We start from the raw sequence: 22594 nt of genomic DNA on the forward strand, positions 1-22594 counted from the left end.
GTCATTACAGTGGTCTGTATGGACCCAGTCCCTGACAATAAAATGATAATGTAATTCAGTCTTGGATGAAATATTTGTATTTAGAGAGGTTGGTTTGTATTGTAAACCAGAGTTTATCCTAAAAGGGAGGCCAGTTTTATTATTTGTGGAATAACAAAGCAAACTTCATAATACCATTGTGATGACAAATGCTCCTACATAGTCTTTTTCAAATCCCAAAGACTTGGCACACCAATTTTTATTTACTTTATTGATAGCTTTTACACCAACCAAATGTGGTAAAGTTCTTGGCTCTTTCTGCGTAGAATCTGATATTTTCATCTTGGTTTACCGACAAAAGGCAATGCTCACCCTCCACCCCCAATCTACTCTCCATAACAAAGCAAGGGAAAAGGACATGCCGTTTATCGCCTATGCAATTTTGCCCACTGACACTTCGCAATATAACAGCCTGATTCCCAGTGGTGGACATTTCACTACATCACAACCTGATTCCCAGTGACAAAAGTTTTGTAAAAGTAATGAACATAAGTGCAAAAATAGTGGGTGGCAATGTCGCAAGTCTTTTCTCCTGCTAAAGGATTTCTAGCTACAATCTCTTTGCCATGTTACTAAAAAGGAATATAGACATATTATTTATTTATTTCAAACACCTGCATTGCCAAAATGGAAAGCTAAGAATGTATTTTCTTCTATCCAAAATATCATCAAAAAATATAATTCTAGGCTAGATTTGACATTTTATCTTTGTAAACAAGCCTGCAATTTACCGTCATGAAAATCATCTAATGAAATCTGAATAATTTCAGGCATTTAAGAAGAAGAAAAACAACCTCACGGATGAAAGATGTATTCAATCCTCACAGTCAGTGGGCCGAAGATCAATCATTGAATAAATATACGTGTCTTAAACCATACATTTTTGCAAGGTTTCCTATGCACTCTAAGGATTCTTGATACAGATATGGAAATGAGGACACAAACTGTCATGTTTGATTTTTAGCTCACTGTTACATGTACAGCTGAGCAGGTTGGAGCTGACTCAAGACAGGAAAAGTGAGAGCCAGAGCTGACTCAGACTTTAGCCTCTCATTTAGTATGCAGGATTTTCTGTGGTCCAGTACAGCTTGGCTTGGTGAAAACCAAGCTTGAAGATTAGGATAGCTTAGGCTAAGCTTGTGTCATGCCAGTAGCTGACTTGCCTTTTTTTGATTACATGTACATACATGTTTGCATAATTGTACATACCTACCTGTTAAATTGCGCCTGAACATGTTAGAACAGCATATGCCAGAGAGTTCCAGAATCCTACATACAGCTATTTTGATCTCGTTAGTACATGACAGGTACAGGTACATCTCTGATCCTTGCAAATACACAGCAATCATCCATAACTTTATGACCACCTGCCTAAAATTGTGTAGTTCCACCTTTTGCCGCCAAAACAGCCCTGGCCCGTTCAGGCATGGACTCCACTAGACCTCTGAAGGTGCCTTGAGCTATCTGGCACCAAGACTTTAGCAGCAGATCCTTTAAGTCCTGTAAGTTTTTTCGAAGTGGGGCTCCATTGATGCATCCTGATGCCATGTGTTCTCCAGGTAAGCAATGCACATGCATCCGGTCATCCACATGATGTAAAAGAAAACGTGATTCATTAAACCAGGCCACCTTCTTCCATTGCTCTGTGGTCCAGTTCGTATGCTCACATGCCCATTGTTGGCGCTTTCAGCAGTGAACAGGGCTCAGCATGTTCACCCTGACTGGTCTGCGGCTATGCAGCTCCATGCGCAACAAACTGCAATGCACTGTGTGTTCTGACACCTTTCTATCAGAACCAGCATTTACTTTTTTTTCCCAGCAATTTTTACTACAGTAACTCGTCTGTTGGATTTGGCCACGCAGGCCAGCCTTCACTCCCCACACGCATCAATGAGCCTTGGCATCCCATGACCCTGCCGTTGGTTCACCGGTTTTCCTTCCTTGGACCACTCTTGTTATGTACTGACCAGTGCAGACAGAGATCACTGCACAAGAGCTGCAGGTTTGGAGATGCTCTGACCCAGTCATCTAGCCACCACAATTTGGCTATTCAATTTGGTCAAATGTTCACTTGCTGCCTAATATTTCCCACCCACTGTGGTCATAATGTTATGACTGATCAGTGTATATATATATATATATCATTTCGAACAAACTAACAAAGCACAGAAATCACCTTGCATTTTCCATTATTATCACTGCTTTTCTACATCTGACGACATGGTATTTACAGCCACTGGAGAATATCACTGCTGGGATCTGAAATAATGTAGGGCATAAGACTGCTTGTGCTAAAAGGGAGATCATGTATAGCGTGTCCTAGAAATAAATATTCCATAATACTTTGAATATTTAATTATAAGTATCTAGAATATTTCAAAAGAAAAGTGCTGAAACTGGAGCAAGTGTTACAACAGTAATACAAAAACAATAATAATAATACAAAAAAACGGTTCAGGGCTGGGAGTAGTCTTTGAACGAAGGTGTAGGCAGCAACACAAACCGTGCCAGGAACCGTGACTCTTTGAAAAAGCCATTTTTTGGGTGAAACACGTTGTTTTATGCATTTTTGTTTTATTTAATAAAGCTTTGGATTATTCTTATTTTTGGACCTACATTTTCATTTTTATCCTGACTTTTATCCTGTTTTTTTATTATGATTTTTATCTCACCATTTCTTTGGTGGGAAAAATACCATCCATACTGATGAGGATTGAGCAACCTTTATTTGCTCTCACAAAGGGGAGTACTTTTTCATTTCTTTAAAGTAGACTTGGGGGCCGGCCAACTCTTCGTGTTCGTCCTCGTCTTTGTGGGGAAAAAATCTTCATATTCAACGGATCGATTATAAAAAGTTTTTTTTCAGAGCAAATGCTCTAAAAAACTCCTCTCCTTATATAATCTGACCTCAAACAGAGATCGGATTATAACACTAGAATCCAGATCCCCCGCAACGCTGCAGGGGACCTGGATTCCCCTCACTGTCAGCCGGTGGGTGTCCGTGCGATGCGCACAGACAACTTCCGCCTCTCCCCTCCACTTCTGCTCCTACGATGCAGTGGCAGCATCACATGATGTAGAAGCCCCAGCGTAAGTGAAGGTGAATAACGGAGGCTGTCTGTGCACATCGTGCAGACCCCCACCGGCTGACAGACAATCGAGGTCTCTTGCAGAGGATCATCCTCTCTGTTAGCTGGTGGGGGTCTGCGTGATGTGCACAGACAGCCTCCGTTACTGCCCTTCACTTACGCTGAGGCTTCTATGAAGCTGCAGTGAAAGTGCCTGTCAGCAACGGAGGTTCACAAAACACCAGGGAGTCGGGAGAGAGGCAGAGTGGTGTATGGGAGGGGAGATGAGTGAGGGGTGTATGGGAGCCACCCTCCCATACACCACTCTGGCTCCTCCCCCTCCCATACACCACTCTGCCTCTCTACCCGGCTCCCTGGTGTCTTGTGAACCTCCGTTGCTGACAGGAGGCAGAGTGGTGTATGGGAGGGGGAGGAGGCAAAGTGGTGTATGGGAGGGGGGAGGAGGCAGAGTGGTGTATGGGAGGGGGGGCAGAGTGGTGTATGGGAGGGGGGGCAGAGTGGTTTATGGGAGGGGGGAAGAGGCAGATTGGTGAATGGGGAGGGGGGAGAGAGGCAGAGTGGTGAATGGGGAGAGGGGAGAGAGACAGAGTGGTGTATGGGTGAGTTATAGTGGTATATGGGGGGTATAATGAATTTCAGGGTAGCAGAGTGGTGTATGGGGGAGTTAGAGTGGTGTATAGGGGTAGGTAGAGTGGTGTATGGGGGTATAATGAATTTCAGAGTGGCATATCTGGGGGAGGCAGAGTGGTGAATCAGGGAGTATAATGGATTTCAGGGTGGTGCAGGGCATTTATGGGGGGCAGAGTGGCATATCAGAGTGCACAGTGGCATATAGGGAGGTATAAGGCATAAATGGGGGCGAGTGGCATATTGGAAGTTATAAGGCATATCAGGGGGCACAGTGGCATATAGGGGGTATAAGGCATATCGATATTAGGCATATCAGGGGGGCATAAGACATATCTGGGGGTAAAAGGTATATCAGGGGGCTCAGTTGCATATCACTGGCATATAGGGAGTATAAGGCATATCGGGGGCACAGTGGCATATCAGGGGGCACAGTGGAATCTCTGGCATATAGGAGGTATAAAGCATATATGGGGCAGAGTGGCAAGCTGGGGGTCAGATGTGCATAACTGGGGGCAGTTTGGTAAATAAAAGAATATAAACAAGGCTTTTTTCTCATAGTTTTTATTAAATATGAAAAATAGTTAACATATGAATTAATATTTACTAATAACTTTGTATTAAAACCTAGTTTGAGAAACACCGTGTTTGGGTTCTTGTAGCTTTTATTATTATGTCAGTAAAATAAGAAGGTGAATAGAGAGAGGCCATTGCAATAAAGAGATGAAAGTGTAAATTGTACGTTTTTTATTACATTATTTTAAATTTAACAAAATTGCATTTTTTTATCCGATTAATCGATTAATTGAAAAAATAATCGGCCAACTAATCGATTAATAAAATAATCGTTAGTTGCAGCCCTACATATAACCATAGGAGACCATGAGTAAATTGTTATAATATAGTAAAAGAAAACAAGTCTTTTTAGACATTTTAGCATGTCATCCAAAATGTAAAAGAAATAAAATAGCATATATGTCATTAAAATGGCATGCACTTTCTCCTCTATCTCTCTTTCTCTTTTAGTCTTTCACCCCATTGCCTATGTAATTTTTGTCTTATAGTTTATATAGATTATGAACATCAAATTGTTAATTGAGATTGCATAGTGAAATACTGTATGGGCTGTCAATAAGGAAATAATTTTGACAAGTTCCACTTAAAATGAATGTTTTAAGCATTTATTTTGCAATGTATAATTATCTATTTTAAAATATATCTCCATATGGTCTTACTTGTTTTGTGTAATATTGAACCAAAAATATCCTTTCTTTTTGTTTCTTCAGAGAATGCAAACAAATTAGAAGAATCTGCCAATAGTAGTCCCTGTTCTGAACATTATGATAATTACTGTGTACATGGCAAATGTGAGCATCCTGATAACACACTGAAGCCATCTTGCAGGTAAGTACAATTTAGAAACATTTCCACTGTTTGTTATGCTCCAAAGATCAATGTCTAAAACAAATGTAAAAAAACTAGTCACTTCATTGTAACCATATAAAGATATGTCAAGCCCTTTGATCCTATGTAAAGCAATGACCATGAAATAACAAAAGCAAATGTGCATAGGCCTTTCATCTTAAAAAATACTCTCTATTTTAGATTTGTCATAATGTGTAATTTGTACACGACTGGAACTGGATGTGCCAGCGGATTATGTCTTTAGATTTTTTTTGACTTTTACAGTTTAAACTTTTACAGTTTTTTAATACCTCATCAGCCTTAGATACCAATTAATTCTGTGTTGCAAATGCTAATTATTAACATCCAGATTAACATTTTACCTTAAGTGCTTTTGACAAGTGCTGGTACCAAGTAAGCTTTTCTACTGAAGGGCATACCAATCAGGAAACTGGGATTTAAACCAAATTAAACGCTTGTGTGTTCTAGTTATTTTTGTTCATTGTTCATCGCCTTTAAATTATATTAAATACCATTATTTTACTGATGTCAACCAGCGACAAAAGGAGGAGACCAGGTCTGGGTTTAGCTGTTGCACTTCTATGTACAAAAACTATATTTTGAAACCTATAATAACTCTTAAACTAGAATTGATGCTTCATAAAATTAGTTTGAAGACACATTTACAATATATATTGCTCATCCAAATGTGCAAAATACACAAAATATCAGCACGTTACTGAGCTAAAAAGTCATACCTGAATTTCTGATACAATTTGTGTAAAAAAATCTAGAATCTTGTACATAGAAAGGGTGAAAATACCAACATTTGTCTAGTTTTTTTTAAAAAATATGGTTTGATGTAGGACATGGGGGCAATATGACTAGATGCTAAAATTGCAAGTTGAAAACTTGAATTGCACATGTCCCAAATGTGGCATTTTAGCCCCTAAATAACCTGACAAACCCATGCATGGGCAGTATCACTGTAGTCAGGACATGTTGCTTAACACATATTGGGGTGTTGTTTGGCAATGACATATACCAGCAGCTGTAAACTTACACCTAAATTACAATGTGCATGATAAAGCAAAGTGTGGTAGTACAATTAGCGCATGGAAAGGGTTAGTACCAGCATTTGAAATACCTTGGGGTGTTTCATTTTTAAAAATATGTGGTTTGATGGGGGTGAATTGCATTGGCTTGCTTCACTGATGTCCCAAATAGCACATGGGGCAGAATGACCAGATTTGAAAAAAAAATGTTTTGACATAGGAAAACACTACTTGTACTCATTGCCCTATAACTTGCAAATAAACCCCCAAAACATAAAAACATTTCTAAACTCAGGACAAATAGTAAATATTCTTCAAATAAAAGTGAGCAAAAGTGTCTTTTTTAATTTTTTCATCATATTTGTTATAGTAAATTAGATGATATGATCCAAAAGTAGTATCTGAAGAAAGCCCTTCTTATTCTGAAAAACAGCAACAATATATAACTCGTATGTGTACTCTAAATGGGAGAGAAGAGTTACAGTTAAACATAAGCATCACAAAAAAATAAAAAAACAGCCTGGTCCTTAAGGTGTTAATGCAATAGTTTTATTTGCTTTTATAATACACATATTTTGTTTTTTCCTTGTTATTACCAGATAAGCTTTAATAACTGTTAAGAATGTTTGAGTAATCAATAAATTCAATTTATTAAAAAGTTCTAGAAAGCTTACTATATGGGGTATTTTGTATAGATACGCTTGCTTATAAATATGTATTGCAACATCTTTATTTATTCTAAAATGAAACTTAAAAGGAATGATTCCTTTTGTGTTATATAACTTCAATTAGACTTTGAAACTGAATTCTGCAATTATTTTGCAGGTACTAATTCTCAGTTGCATGAAAGGAAAGGATTGTCCTTTCAAAAATATGTTTATGCCCTTTTAAAATGCCAGTCTAAAAGATAATGCCAGTCAAATATTTATCCTTTACCTTTCAACAGTCCTTGAAGCAGTGCCAGTCAACAAGTGACTTTGAAATGTGCATTTTGTTAATACAGACAATATTGCAGGTACAGAATATATAACTAAAATATTAGTTTGTGGTCCTTATTAATATACCATTCAGTGGAGTAACTACCGGGCCACCGTGACTTGTCCGTCCTCTCCATGTAAGTGAAGGGCCTGCAGATTACCTCTCCACCACTGGTCCAAAATGAGTCGGACTAGCTCTTTGTAAACAATCTTGGACCGGCATGGGGAGGAAGGAATACAGCAGGTCAAGTCACATTATGTGACCCTGCAGTAAAAACCAGACTGCTTACACAGAGTATTTGACTGCCAGAGAGGTAAGCCGCTGGTGAGGTAGGTGGTGCGAGAGAGAGTATGAGTGAATGAATGTACACCCTTAGGTACACCTGTTCAATTGCTTGTTAACACAAATGGCTAATCAGCCAATCACATAGCAGCAAACTGAGCATTAGAATGGGAAAGAAAGGCAATTTAAGTGACTTTGAACGTGGCATGGTTGTTGGTGCCAGACAAGCTGGTCTGAGTATTTCAGAAACTGCTGATCTACTGGGATTGTCAAGCACAACCATCTCTTGGGTTTACAGAGAAAGGTCTGAAAAAGAGAAAATATCCAGTGAGCAGTTGTGTGAACAAAAATGCCTTGTTGATGTCAAAGGTCAGAGGAGAATGGGCAGACTGGTTCGAGATGACAGAAATGCAACAGTAACTCAAATAACCACTCATTACAACATGAAAGCATGGATCCATCCTGCCTTGTATCAACAGTTCAGGCTGGTGGTAGTGGTGTAATAGTATTGGGGACATTTTCTTGGCACACTTTGGGTACCAATTGTGCATCGTTTAAAAGCGACAGCCTACCTGAGTATTGTTGCTGGCCATGCCCATCCCTTTATGACCACAGGGTACCCATCTCATCTCAGACTTCTTGAACATGACAATGAGTTCACTGTACTCCAATGGTCTCCACAGTCACCATATCTCAATCCAATAGAGCACCTTTGGGATGTGGTGGAACGGGAGATTTGCATCATGGATGTGCAACCAACAAATCTGTAGCAACTGCCTGATGCCATCATGTCCATATGGACCAAAAGCCAGGTTTTTCCAGTACCTTGTAGAAAGTATGCCATGAAGAATTAAGGCAAAAGGGTGTCCAACCTAGTACTAGCAAGGTGTACCTAATAAAATGGCCAGTGAGTGTATGTGAGAATGAGAATGTATGTATGGTATTTGTTACCATGGATTTGTAGGCGTTTGGGGGGCAATATGGCACAGACAAGCTGTTATAAGACATTGACAAGCTCTTTGGTGAAAAAATGGCACTGACCAGCTGTTTGGGGGAAAATATGACACAGACAAGCTGTCACGTTCTGCCCAGGCTGCGGAGCTGCATATCTGTCTTGCTTTAGTTTCTCTGTTTTGCTTCAATCCAGTCCTGGATTTCCTTTTGCTCTGTTCTGCTCTTCCATTCCTTGCTTCTGCTTCAGCTCTGTTTCCTTTATAAGGTGTGCCCCACCTATGTGTTCTGTTTGTCTCAGTCTTCAGTCTAAAGGTATGTCTCAGTGCTATGTGTTTAGTTTACATGTTTGGTTTGTTTCGTACCACTGTCAGCAGGGATTAGCGTTAGGACCCGCCGTCATTGGAGTACTTTGGCGTAGTGGTGGGCTAAGCATACTATGGCCATATCATGTGACGGAATCTCCAATTGTTATCAATCAGTCTTAGGCTAGTTTCTGTATTCATGTTTGTTTGTTTCTTATGTTCCTTTGCCCTTCTTCCTTGTATCATATGAGGATTCTGGTTCCTCTCTCCTCTCCCCATGTCCTAGTTAATATGGCCTATTTTTGCTTAAAGGAGAAGCGTCCGAGGATTCCGGCTCCTCACTCCTTCCCCTGTGTTCCTTGCCTTTTTCCCTGTCCTTTGTTGTGCCCTGTATCATGTATATCTTGTCTAGTAATGTTTATTCCTTGTCTGGTTCACTGTAGTGCCCTGTAACATGTATGTCTTGGCTGGTTATGTTTCGTGCCTGGTCTCCCTGTCCCTTGCTTGTTATGTTTCTGCTATACCCTTTGCTTAGCTTCCATACTCCCAGCGTGCAGCATCCTGCACGTGATTCAAGTGATATGCTTCATGGCTGCTCCAGGGTGCCTGCAGGATATATCTTCACTTCATTCTGGACTTCATCCGCTGCCATATCAGGGCGCTGGTGTTTGGCTGCACAACCCTAGGTGCTCAACTCCTGGGTGAGTGTGGTCACCCTGCAACCAGGCCCTGTCCAAACTCCACTACTGCACTGTGACTCCTGCATACAAACATCGGGCGCGCTGGGTCCTTTCAGTCATCTGCTTGGACCCAGTCCGTGACACAAGCTTCTTGGGTCACTGACAAGCTGTTTTTTGGGTAAAGACGGCCCAGGCAGGCTATTTTGGGGGCACTCACAACTGTTTGGGGGCAAAGGTGGCGCTGTGGGGTGTTACTCATGAAGTGGGGGTCCGGGGCAATTTTCTTAACTGGACCCTCCAGTGACTCCAGCCATTATATACACCTTAATGTATTTGATAGCTGAGAGTCCCCTTTAAATGTATGTGGTGTCTCCCTAGCCAAACCAATCCTTCATCCCCTAGTCAAGCACATCTTTCTGCATGTGATATACTTACTGACAGGGAGCTCCAATGATGGCTCTGCTGCGGGCAAGGATTTTTTCAGACTCTAGTGCACATGCGTGGCAAGGTCTGTTATTGATTTCAATGGGTTGCTTCCCTGGCACTCACAAGTGCCAAGAAATGTTGAAACAGGGAAGATGAGGGCAGCTGCTGCAACATGACTATAGCTTATGGATCAGGTAATTATTTTATGCATACTTTAAAATGCCTTCTTCTTTAATCGGCATGTCAGGGACATTAAACTGTCCCTTTAAGTCCTGGTAGATTCAAAAGAAACAGCTCAAAGCTTTATCCATTCCATTTGTGGTGACTGTGCGTACAATGTGTTGGCACCCTTCAAAGTATCACTTTTCCAGCAATTCAGGATTGCAGGCATCACTGTTATAAACACAAAGGGGAAATTGTGCAGAAAGTAAGGTATACTAGGTATAGATTTCCAAGGAATATTCTTGCTGTGAAAGGATGTCTGTGGATGCTTTATCAGAAGCTGGGTGAAATATTGAAAATCCCATCCACAGGAGATTCTGGTGAAAGGGTGCAGAATGTGGCACTTCAAGTGACATTTTCTAAAATGCTGCATGTATCATGATGTCGCAAGCAGTCATATATACATATATATGTATATATATATATACATAATGTATACATTGTCGAAAACTCAGACATAGGAGGAAGGTTTTTTTCCGCAAGAGTTTCATCTGTTACTAGTTACAAAACAAAAACAACTTGACAACAGTATAAGGCAATTTGAGACCAGTTTCATGGATGGAATAGGGTGACTTGCTTGTCATGCAACACATGCTGCTAGTATTATTGATATTCCTGGGTTCCAGTTTAGATGGAAACTTTTCATTTTAACATCCAGAAATGTTATCAGCTCTTAGTATTCACAACAAAAATACTTTGGTCATTGGTGGCGTATACTGAAAATTATTGTAATTATGGTAAGTAAAGGTAATGCAGCATTGGTTGGTTTAGTGTAAGGGGTATCATTTATTATCATGTTATTATTGTCAGGTATTATGGCAGTAAAATGAACTGATACAGCAACTTTACATTGTACGCAGAACATTCAGAAGATGTTTAATTAACATAACTTAAGTAAACATTAATTGTCATTGCAGATGTGATGCAGGCTACAGCGGATCACAATGTGAAAAGAAAGACTTCAATGTGTTGTATGTTGTTCCTGGTCCAGTTCGATTCCAGTATGTCTTAATAGCGGCTGTGATTGGAACCATTCAGATTGCTATCATCTGCATTGTCGTCCTCTGTATAACAAGGTTGGTGCTGCTTAAGTATTCTGTGAGAATGGTGTGAAGGACAAAATACATTTAACCTTCGTATTTACAGCTCAGTCCTTAGAGTTTTGGAATTTCTTTAATTAATATACGATAAAAAGAAAATAATTTGGGGTATCTGCCCTTGGCGCATTTTCAATGTAACGTATATGTAAATGTATACAAAAAAACATTTTACAATACAATATAATCTTGGCCACAACCCAGGATATACCTTTTAATGCAAACAAAACTAGGCAGGTAGCAGTTTTTGCCAATAAAAGACAACTCTCTGTATTCAGGTAGACCATGCCCCAATTTATAAACCATTTTCCTGTCTAACGCTTAATTCAAGGACACATAAACCTTTTTAAGTGTTCTTTTTATATTTTATGGGACAGACAAAAAGTGTCTTTTGCCTTTTCTTTTTGTATCTGTTATTCCACCTAATCTGTTGTAGTTCTACATATATAAATAAACATATATACATATAGAAATAAAAAAATGTTGACCAAGGGTACAATGTGCAGCAGGTATTAAATTCTATTACATTAACATTAAACTAAACCTCATTTTTGTTCAGTGAAACATTGGATTACTATGTCCACAGATTTATTTTTATTTTTGTAAATTTTGCATTGAAAATATAGTAATTGGTTAGGGATATGAAATGTAAACAGGGTTAGTTTGGGCTGAAAAACATAATTGTATAGCAAGAAGCATAAGGAAAGATAGATCTGGCATGCAGATATGCAACTGGGTATATGTGGAACAAATATATATATAATTGTTTTGGAAATAATTGTGAAATGCTGTATAAGGATTACCTTATCTGTCAGTATGAGGCTTTCGTATTGCATATATATAAATAGTATACACTTATATGCCAGTCCTTTTAAATAATCTACATTAAACCAGTAACTGTATAAAATAAATGTATCCTGATGTCGAAAGAGCTCATGATTTACAGCACATATGGAAACCTGCTCTCTATCACTACAACACTGCATTACTGCAAATACTAGAAGCAGACATGCTGGTCAGTCACAGTGCCTTATTTTCTCCTATTGATATACACACCTGGAAGCTCTTTGACTTTGGCCTAGAGTGTCCATGTGATGGAGCGTATAAACCCTTCTCCCTAACAAGGCACCAAGGGGTTAAAGCCCTATGGATGTACCTGTATATCCTATCCTTTAGGACATACTGCTGCTGCATGGGAAATCAGGGTGCCCTTTGACATTTGAAACCCGAGCGCCTGTAAGCTGTTAAAAAGGAATGCCTGATTGCACGATCAGACATTCGCTTCCGGGAGACGTCAACCGCATGGTCAGCATCTTTCTTGTCTCAACACACTGTGAAGAGCATGGTTCCAGTGGTCAAAACATCTCCAAGGATCACAGCTGGAGATTTGCAGAAGTTAGTAACGTCAAAAACTCTACAAAACTACAATCTGACATCACCTATATCACCACAAGTTGTTTAGAAGAGTTTCAAGAAAAAAAACTCTACTCTCATCCAAAAATCAAACAACGTCTTCAGTTTGCCAGACACTGCTGGAACTTCAAATAGGATCGGGTTCTATGATCAGATTAAACCAAAATAGAGCTTTTTGGCAATAAACACCAGAGGTGGGGTTGGCACACACCGTATGGAAAAGTACCTCATGCCCACATTTAAATATGGTGGTGGTTTTGGGGCTGTTCTTCTGCAAGAGGACCTGGACATTTTGTTAGTATGCATGGTCAAAGACAACCATGGCCACTCCAGTCCTCTAATCTGAATCCCATATTAAACCTATTGGGTGAACTGAAGAGGAGAGTACACCAGCATTCACCTCGCAATTTGCTCTCGAGAGATTCAGTATGGGGGAATGGTTTCAGATTCCAAAGGTTAAACAATAAAGATAATCTTTCACAGCATACTTTGCTCATGGTGCCAAATTTATTGGAGGGCTCTGTATATAAGAAGTTTCATTGGATCTACCAGGGTGCTTGTAGAGCCATTGAAGGAGCTTGCTGATGACAGCATGTGTGTCAGGAGCCATGGGCTTGAACCCGCGACCCTGCTTATGGTAGCTATTACACCTAACCTTTACACCACCACGTGGCTTTTGGGTCACTGGACTCTCTGCCTCCCCATGGGCATATGCCTGCCGGTTTCTGACTCATACCTGCCCATCATTCCTTCAATCAAGAGCCTGGTATGCTCCAAGGCTCTTTTCCAGAGCAGTGCAGTCCCTGGCTTTGTTTGCTGATCCTGGGTCTTTAGATCTGGTACTATGGCTTTGACCACTGACATGTGCTTTGACAACGATCTTGATTGCCTGTCTGTAAAGCGTTAATTTTGCCTACCTGGTTATCTCGACTTGTCTTCAGACCAAACCTGCTTCCTCCAGTCATTTCGCCTCGGCTTGTCTAATCCACGTAGGGGTGTACTCACTTTTGTTGCCAAGGTTTAGACATTAATGGCTGTGTGTTGAGTTATTTTGAGGAGACAGCAAATTTACACTGTTATACAGGCTGTGCACTCACTACTTTACATTGTAGCAGAATGTAATTTCTTCAGCGTTATCACATGAAAAGATATAATAAAATATTTACAAAAAATTGGAGGGGTGTACTCACTTTTGCGAGATACTGTATGTAATACAGTGGTAGCATGGGCTATCTGTATGTGCTACTATGGTTATCTAGATACATATATATATTTAACCACAAGCATACTTTTCCTTAGCCTTATTATGTTGTTTTCAGAGTTGGCATTGACTCTAGCAAGACTGTATTCAGAGTCTCCAGAACCATACTGAATAATTTAGTCTCATAATAAAGTATTAAAATATTACATATACCTTTTAGTCTAATTTGGCCAAGCACCGAATGAACTTAAATTGCTTATACTGGCACACAAAGTTTTACATCTGTAGTGGGGAAATCTAGGAGTAATTATTTCAGAGGATTTAAAGGTAGGTAGAAAATACAGTGAAGACATTTAAGCAAACATTTAAGCAAGCATGGGATAGACATAAAGCTAAACTTGATTTAAGATAAGGCCAGGGATTATGGAGGGTACTCAGAGGTCGGGCAGACTGGATGGGCCAAATGGTTCTTATCTGCCACCACTTTCTATGTTTCTATGTAAAGTGAATAAATATCTGTTCATTATACAGGGACAGCCAAGCTGTTCCTGCAGTGGAAGCTCATTGGGATTGGCCCTTCATTATATAAAGTAAAGTCAATGAGTTGATAAGGTCAAGTGTTCTTGCAATGAAAATAAAGATTCAGTAGTGTTGATTAACATGCATCTAATTAACATATAAGACAAGCAGCGGATGCCATGCTAAAGGTTAGGATTTACCAATGCTGGCAGGATGGGCAGTGTTTTCATTGAGGAATGTTTGCCATTGAGGCAGTATGAACCCAAAAACAAATTTTAATAGGGACATTTCACCACCTGCTCTGTTTTGTTCCAATTAAGTAGGTTTGCATGAAAATGCTAAATTCACCCTAAAAAAACCCATGAACATCAAAACATTCCTTTTGCATTTTGCCTAATAAAGTCAGTAATTTCAAGTTTTTTTTACATTCTAAAATTTGGCCAGTATGTCTAGTAATCCAACAGTGCCAAAGGTTTGACATATTAAAGTTAACAAGTAGATGGCACTGTAGTCTTGCCAAACAAACTACACCATGCTTAGTGACGTTGCTGGATAGTGAAATTCAAAGAGCGGCATAAATATTTTTAATGTGAAAGGTTTTAAATGCCATGCGTTTACCCATACTTTATGGGTTTAACCTTCATTATATTATACCATAAATGTCTTTTTATTAGTTTTCTTCTATTAGTTGCTGCAAAATTGCCATAAAACTGTTAAAGCAGGAAGAACCATTTTGGTGTCTGTTTCTAAAGGAATAAATGACGTGCAGCAAGCTTTGTTGGTTTTAGCTTTTTTTATCCAATTTGTTATGGTCCAGAATTATATATATATTTAACTTTTTTGGTGAGGGTTTATTTAACATAGTCTTAGTCGTACCTCTTTGGAGATTGGAGTCTTTGTGAAAGTGTAAGGGCTTTTTGAGTATACAATTCAATGTTGAACACCACTATAATCTGGTCTTCAAAAACAATATGACAACCCATTGTACATCGCTATGGAATTTGATGGCGCTATATAAAACAATAAATAATAATAAAATAATAATTATAATAATAATAATACAGATTGCTTTAAAAAAAAGGATGAATGTGGTTTTATTCTGTTGGATAGTCATCTTGGAGTATTAGTCTCAACTATTGGTGCATACCTCACAACATGAGGTACAATATCAGGTGTCCAAATCAGGGCACTTGTGTTAGAGGTGTGGCAAGAGGTGAGAAGGGGTGGGGCAAGTATCAGCGTTAGGTCGGTCAGAGGCATGGCGACCATCCAGCTTCCCTGAAAAGCAGGCACAGCCATGTACAGTAGACTCGGTTGAGGACGCCATGTTTTGTTAACCTCTTTACGCCCCTATAGACGCCCCTATAGATGTACATTAATAAAAGATAGGGAGACATTGAGAGAGAGGGAATTTCCAAGAGACTTGGGACCACTTTGTGCCAGTATGGTACCCCCTGATGAGTGGTACATGTTTATGTATATGTGTATGAGCATGGATGCATTTGTGTGTGTGCATGGGTGTGCATGGAGTGAATATGCCATCCTGGGTGTGTTCGAAACTCGGTTGGGCAGAAATCATTTCATTATATTGTTTTGTTAACAATTGAAACAGAATCCAAGAGAAAGAGTAAATGGGGAATGTTTATTTAAAAGGAGGGAAAATGTTAGCGAAAAGGTCACAATCTAAAACTAGAGGGTCAGAAGCTTAGAGTTAATATAAATATGTTTTATTTCACTGGTAAAATGTGGTAGATAAGTGTAAAGCCCTCTAGCAGAAGTGGTAGGAGTTAATATAGTGAGTTTAAACATGTATAGCATAGGCATATGAATTTCACAAATTTAAGACCATGGACTTGTTATGTCCAATAAAGTTCAATGAAAAATATATTTTGTTTGCAAATAAATACTACTTATTGTAATACAGTGTAGCGACACAATGTATCTAGATATTTATTGACTTATATTGCATATATTGAGACTTATCCAAAATACAACATCATAGTAATATATTTTTAAAATATAAAATACATTCATATAAATGTATTTTGTCTGCTGTTTGTAAATGATGTACTGTCCTTTTGATCTTTAGATGTTCTTTTTTATTCTGAAATAAGGAACATTGCACCAGATGTTGTAGATAAATCTAGATAAATCAAGTAAATGAATCAGAATCCTCACATTATTGTAATTAATACAAATAAAAACAGAGATGCACTGGCTCATATTTGTTAAATTAGATACATTTTAATGGCTGTTTGCCATTCAGATATGTGTGATATATTTAAATGCAACATTGAATCCAATTTCAAATTATAGTTTATAATGATACAAATAAATATATACAGAATTAAAACATTTCCTCATATGCAGTGGCTTATTGTAGTTCACCTGTTTTATGTTGACCCTGTGTTTCTTAATATGTGTTTTAAATTGTATTGAATAATTCAATATTACATTTTGGAATTATTCACTAAATATTTAAAGGAAAATCCTTATGTGCATACATGCTTAGCATTACAAGTTATTCATATAACTAATATGGTTGGGTATTTATTGAAAGAAAATGTAATGAATAGAAGAAATTAGATCTGGAAGAAAAAGAGGTGAATGAAGGTACTTTTTCTTAAATAATTCATTATTTAATGTGATGGAAGACATCCAGTCAAAATCAATGCTTTATAACATTTATCTGATAATACATTCATTCATTGAGTAGAGGTTTATTCAACAGCATCAATATTACATGCCAGAAAAATGTGCATGAATTGCATGAATTGGTAAACTATGATGAGTGTCATACCTTTTAATACTTAAGTACAGGTTAGAGCAAGTTTATTTTTAGCAAGACAAAGAGAAACAATGATTAGCCTTCAATACATGATACTTATGGGCACACATTGTGCAATGCTGCATTATGATCATACCTGGGGACTCTCCGGGTTTGACCCGGAGATTGCCGGGTGAGCACCGGTTCTCCGAGTCAAGACCCGAAAGTTCCGGGTCGCCCTCTCTCTCTCTCTCTTCTCGGCTTTAAAAAAAAAAAAGAAAAAAAAAAAGGGCTTGGGGCGGCTCCATTGTCGGGCCGGCCCTGATGAGCTGAGATATACAGTTATTTGTAGTGTGATTATTTCATGGAATTCAATATTAGTGGCTTGATTGCTTGAGATATTTCAAACTATTGCTTTGAATCTTTGCTGTTTTTGCATCCTTCGTTTTGTGTGTTGGCAAATTTATCCATAAAGTTTAACAGTAGAGTTACATTGGATGACAGCTGTCAAGGATGTCTGTATGTTTTCCACATTGCTCATTTTTTACTAACTATCTGTATGTTGTTTAAAAAAAATTAAGACAAAATAAAACAATAAGAAAATCTGCTGCAGCATGTCAAATAATACTTACAGTATTTTACTTCTTCCAATGTTGTAATTTAGGTTTGGATTGTTGACATTTATTTTGGAAAGCTAATTTTGTAGTAGCATTTGGCTATGCTAATGTTAGTTGTGCTAATGTCATAAGGGCAGTACTGTATAGGTTAATGCTGGATGAAAAAATTAACAGTATCATTTTCCCTTGTTTTCTATATTTTTTTCCTTTCCCAGAACTTTTATTTCTGTTTCTTTTATTAAAATTACTGCAGTGTGGGGCGTGGCCTGGCGCTTGGTGAAGATGGACGCACTGTGAGTTAGCTCGTGCTCCATCCCCGGCACCTTTAGCTCTCATAGCCATACTGTCTACACTTACCTGGCGTTTTCCTGCCGGCCGGCGGGATGTCCACACGTCGAGGCGCCAAGCCGGGTCTTACCTCTGAGGTGCCCGATTATTTCAAGAAGAAAGACGCTCCACGTGGTGAGGGCCTAGATGGAGCGGACGACGCGGGGCCCTGTACGCGGGGGGATATTGCCGATCTCAAGGCTTGTATCCTCTCAGTGAAGCAGGAACTCCAATCCGACCTCAAGTCAGGTCTCTCCGCGATCTCGGCGGATCTTTCAGCCTTGGCATCCAGAACTGTTCACCTGGAACAGGCAGTGGAAGATCTTACGGCGGCTCATCGTGATAGAGATGGCGACATGGCGCGGCTGGAGGCCACGTGCGCGGCTCTTCAGGATGCGGTGGAGGATCTCGACAACCGCTCCCGGCGCTCCAACTTGAGGGTCCGAGAGGTACCGGAGTCCGTGGTGGATTTACGATCTTTTTTTCACCGATATCTTCGGCAATTGCTACCGGACTTACCTGAGGCCGAACTCCATCTCGAGAGGGTCCACAGGGCCCTGCGACCGAGGCCGGGCACCGGTGCTCCCCCGCGGGATGTTATTATGAAGTGCCATTTCTTCACCACAAAGGAAGCTATCCTACGGGTCACGCGGAATGCATCTCCCGCTATGGACGGCATTACTCCTGTCTGGTATGCCGATATCGCACCGACCACTCTCCGCAAACGACGGGCCATGAAGCCGGTGACGGATCTTCTTCGCGAGAAGGGGATCTCCTATCGCTGGGGATTTCCCTTCAGGCTGCTTGTCCAGGACGGGGGCTCCCTCCTGACGCTCCACGGCTTGGATGGGGCCGTGCCATTCCTGCGGCGCCTGGGACTGCAGGCTCCACGGTCCCTGGACCTACCGACTCGTGAGACCCCTCATCAGCCGGGACGTCGAGACAGATCTCCACTTTGCCGAGCCTCCCCTGGATCATCGCCCCGGGCGGGGGTAGACCCTGCGCCGTCTCCGGAATCAACCTGAGCGGGCTGCCTTCGATGACTCTTGCTATCTGCAATTTGTCTCCTGTGCTCATGGCCGCTCCCGTTAAGCCGGTCTCTGTGCTCTGCTCAAGGGACAGATAAGTGCCTTCTTTTCGTCCGGTTTTATTTTGGACTATTATTTTGCGCGTTTTTTCGGTCGACTTTGTTTTTGTTATTGCTTTATGTTACTATTGCCTTCTACGTGGCCTCGGCGCCTACTCATCCGGGTAGCGCGGCCTTATTCACATGTATGCTCCCTTTTATACGTGCGTTTCTGGGTTTTTGTTTTACTTTAGTGAGAAGGTACAAGAAGCACGGGGACACGGATTGATTTGTTCATTTCATTTTTTCTTTTATTATTATTTTATATATATATGATGCCTACGTTTGCGGCGTTTCTTGAGTGTCTTTCCTTTCTCCGAGGGCCGTACTAGACGCTCCTTTCGGGATCTCTGGGTCCCTTCATACGCCTGCGAGTGTTATCTACTCTGCCCTTCGGGTTGTACACCTTCTAAGCATCCGTATTCCTCCCCGCTCCTCCCCCTTCCCCTCCCTGCCCCCCTCCCCTATCTGCCCCCCTCCCCTATCTGCCCCCCTCCCCTATCCCCCCGCCTTGCCCCCCCCCTTTCCCCCCTACCCCCCCTACCCCATTCCAGCCTTGTCTCCGGCTTCCCTCTACGGTGCGGGGGGTAATTTGTCCTTATGTTGCACTGTGCTAACTTGTTCTCGCCTTATTATGCACACACCTTTTTTTTTTTTTTTTTTTTTCTTTTCTTCTTCTTTTTTTTTTCTCGTTGTGGACGCCTTACGTTTTGATGCACCCACTACCACACGCAATTACACTCACTCGCTGACATTTATACTTTTTTTTTTTTTTTTCTTCTTTTTTTCTTTCTTGCGCTTCAGGCGCGCTTGGGGGCTGTTCGGTTTCCGGTCTCTGGGATCCCCCACTCCTCCGCGGGTGTGGCGTGCGCAGTCCTGAGGCTTATGAACACACACACAGATTGCACCCAGACGCTTCCATGATTCTATTCCTTCCGACCAGTCTTCCATACCATACCTATGAAGTATGCGTTGTGGACGCCTCATGTTTGATCATGCACCCACTAACACACGCAATTACACTCACTCGCTGACATTTATACTTTTTTTTTTTTCTTTTTTTTTCTTCTCTTTTTTCCTCTCTCACTGATTTGTCACGCATTTTCAGACATCTGTCCCTTTCCGGCGATCTATTCTGGTTCCTGCGTGTTCAGTTTTTTTGTTTTCGTGCCAGTTTCCAAGGGGTATTTCTCCTGCAATGTATGTTTGCTGCCGGGGGTGGGCTTGTTCCGTCTCACCACCCAGTAACCCCTGTGGTGTTCTATTGTGGACGGGGTGGTTCCGTCCATTATCTTTATATTTGTTTTTTGACTTCTCCTGGAGGTCTGTCCCTCCAGTGTTCTTGTCTTTTCTTTCCCTCTTCTTCTCTTCTCTTTTCCTCTCACTTCCTCCTTTTCCTCTTGTTCTCTTTTACCCTTCTGTTCTCTCCCCTCGTTTGTCTCCTAATCTGGCCCTATGGCGACTCCGGCCTCTTCCACCTTGAAGATTGTCTCCCATAATGTCAAAGGCCTGCTTTCTCCGCAGAAACGTAGGATGGCGCTTCGACACTACCTTAGATCCAAAGCTGATATTGTCCTTCTGCAAGAGACTCATTTTCGTAAAGCAAGCATTCCCAAATTCTGGGATCCACGGTTTCCCACGCATTTCCACTCTGCCGCTCCGGACAAACACAATGGGGTGTCCATCCTGATACATAAACGTCTCCACTTCCAAGCCCTTCGTTCATCTTCGGACTCAGAGGGCCGCTTTCTCCGCCTGGACTGTTTGATTCATGACCAACCCGTTACGATCGTGAATATATACGCCCCGACCCCGCCGACTCCTCAGTTTTTCGATGAACTGGCCCGTTCGCTTCTGACGGCGCCTCCAGGGGGCATTATCGTTGGTGGGGACTGCAACTCAGTGATGGATCCGTATTTAGACCGCACCCTGTCAGTCGCTCGTACCTGTCCGAAGAATCTTTTTAAGCCTCTGCAACGTTTCACCAAGTCGATGGGACTGTTCGATGCTTGGCGCCTTCTACACCCTTCTGACAGAGACTACTCTTTTTACTCTCATCCACATGCAATGTACTCAAGACTCGATTATTTTTTTCTGAATCAACGCCTGCTCCCATCGCTTCTGAGCTCCTCCATTCATGAAATCTCCTGGTCCGACCATGCTATGATTGACATCACCCTTTCGGCTCTTCAACCACCTAACCTGCGGCCCCTTTGGCGTTTGAATGATGCCCTCCTCCTCGATCCTGAGACGCGGGGGACCATTTCACAATCTCTCTCTGATTACTTTCAGGACAATTTGACCCCTGATGTCTCCCTGGGCACTGTTTGGGACGCTCACAAAGCAGTCCTTCGAGGACAATTTATAGCGATTGCGTCCGCCCGGCGGAAACAGCGTCTCTCTCAGATTACGGCCCTCACGACCTCGCTGACTACCTTACAAGCAACCCATAAGCGTACCGGTGATCGCAGTCTCCTTCGCGATATTGTTGCCGCCCAAGGCCAACTGAATCTGTTGTTAACTACTGACTCCATCCGAGCGACCCTCCGGACTAGACAGAAATTCTTTGAAAAGGCGAACAAGCCGGATACCATGATGGCGCGTAGACTTCGGGACCTTACCTGTTCCAGGACTATAAGAGCTATTAAAACTAGGGCAGGCTCCCTGTCCTCCGACCCAGCCGTAATAGCTGATCGGTTTGCGGAATATTACTCATATCTCTATGATGGTAAGAAGACATCTTGCTCCCCATCTCTCTCGTCCGATACTCAAACCTTTTTGGCCTCCTGTAAACTTCCCTCCCTCTCGACTGGGAAGCTTGACTCCATTAATACGCCCATTACCATGGATGAAGTCTCGGCTGCTCTCAAGCTATTTAAAAATCCGAAAGCTCCGGGCCCTGATGGTCTCACGGCCAAATATTATAAGTCCTTTGCACCGTCACTCCTTCCTCACATGGCGTCCCTGTTTAACTCCTTCCTCCTGGGCACGGGACGACCATCCCCGGACATGCAGAGGGCCAAGATTGTGATGATCCCTAAAGAAGGGAAGGATCCTTCCCTTTGCACTAGCTATAGGCCAATTTCCCTTATTAATGTCGATTTGAAAATTTTTGCCAAAATCCTTGCCCTTCGGCTGAATGCCCTTCTCCCTAGCTTGGTTCACCCGGATCAGGTGGGCTTTGTCCCTGGTCGGGAGGCTCCTGATAATATCCGCAGGACGCTAAACCTGCTCCACTCGTGTCGTGGGTCTGGCACCCCGTTAATGCTTCTGTCCCTTGACGCCGAAAAGGCCTTCGACAGAGTGGACTGGGGATACCTGTGGTCCACTATGCAGGCCTTCGGTTTCGCTGGCGCCTTTCTGCAGGGAGTGCAAGCCCTCTACTCCCACCCTTCTGCGGTAGTTGACATCGGTACTTTTAGGTCAAGGCCCTTTCAGATCCTTGGAGGCACCCGTCAAGGTTGCCCTT

General features: G+C 41.4%; 1 protein-coding gene across 3 annotated transcripts in view; it reads left to right on the forward strand.

The window, feature by feature from the left end:
* The window catches only part of TMEFF2 (transmembrane protein with EGF like and two follistatin like domains 2), a 235332-nt gene that overhangs the window by 203224 nt on the left and 9514 nt on the right, over positions 1-22594 (forward strand). For all 3 annotated transcript variants that reach the window (XM_053472187.1, XM_053472185.1, XM_053472188.1), the window contains 2 exons: positions 5042-5159; positions 10976-11134. In XM_053472187.1, the coding sequence (XP_053328162.1) occupies positions 5042-5159; positions 10976-11134 (277 nt within the window). The remainder of the gene's footprint in view (positions 1-5041; positions 5160-10975; positions 11135-22594) is intronic.

Source organism: Spea bombifrons, chromosome 7 (assembly GCF_027358695.1).
Source record: "Spea bombifrons isolate aSpeBom1 chromosome 7, aSpeBom1.2.pri, whole genome shotgun sequence".
In the NCBI taxonomy this organism is placed as follows: Eukaryota; Metazoa; Chordata; class Amphibia; order Anura; family Pelobatidae; genus Spea; species Spea bombifrons.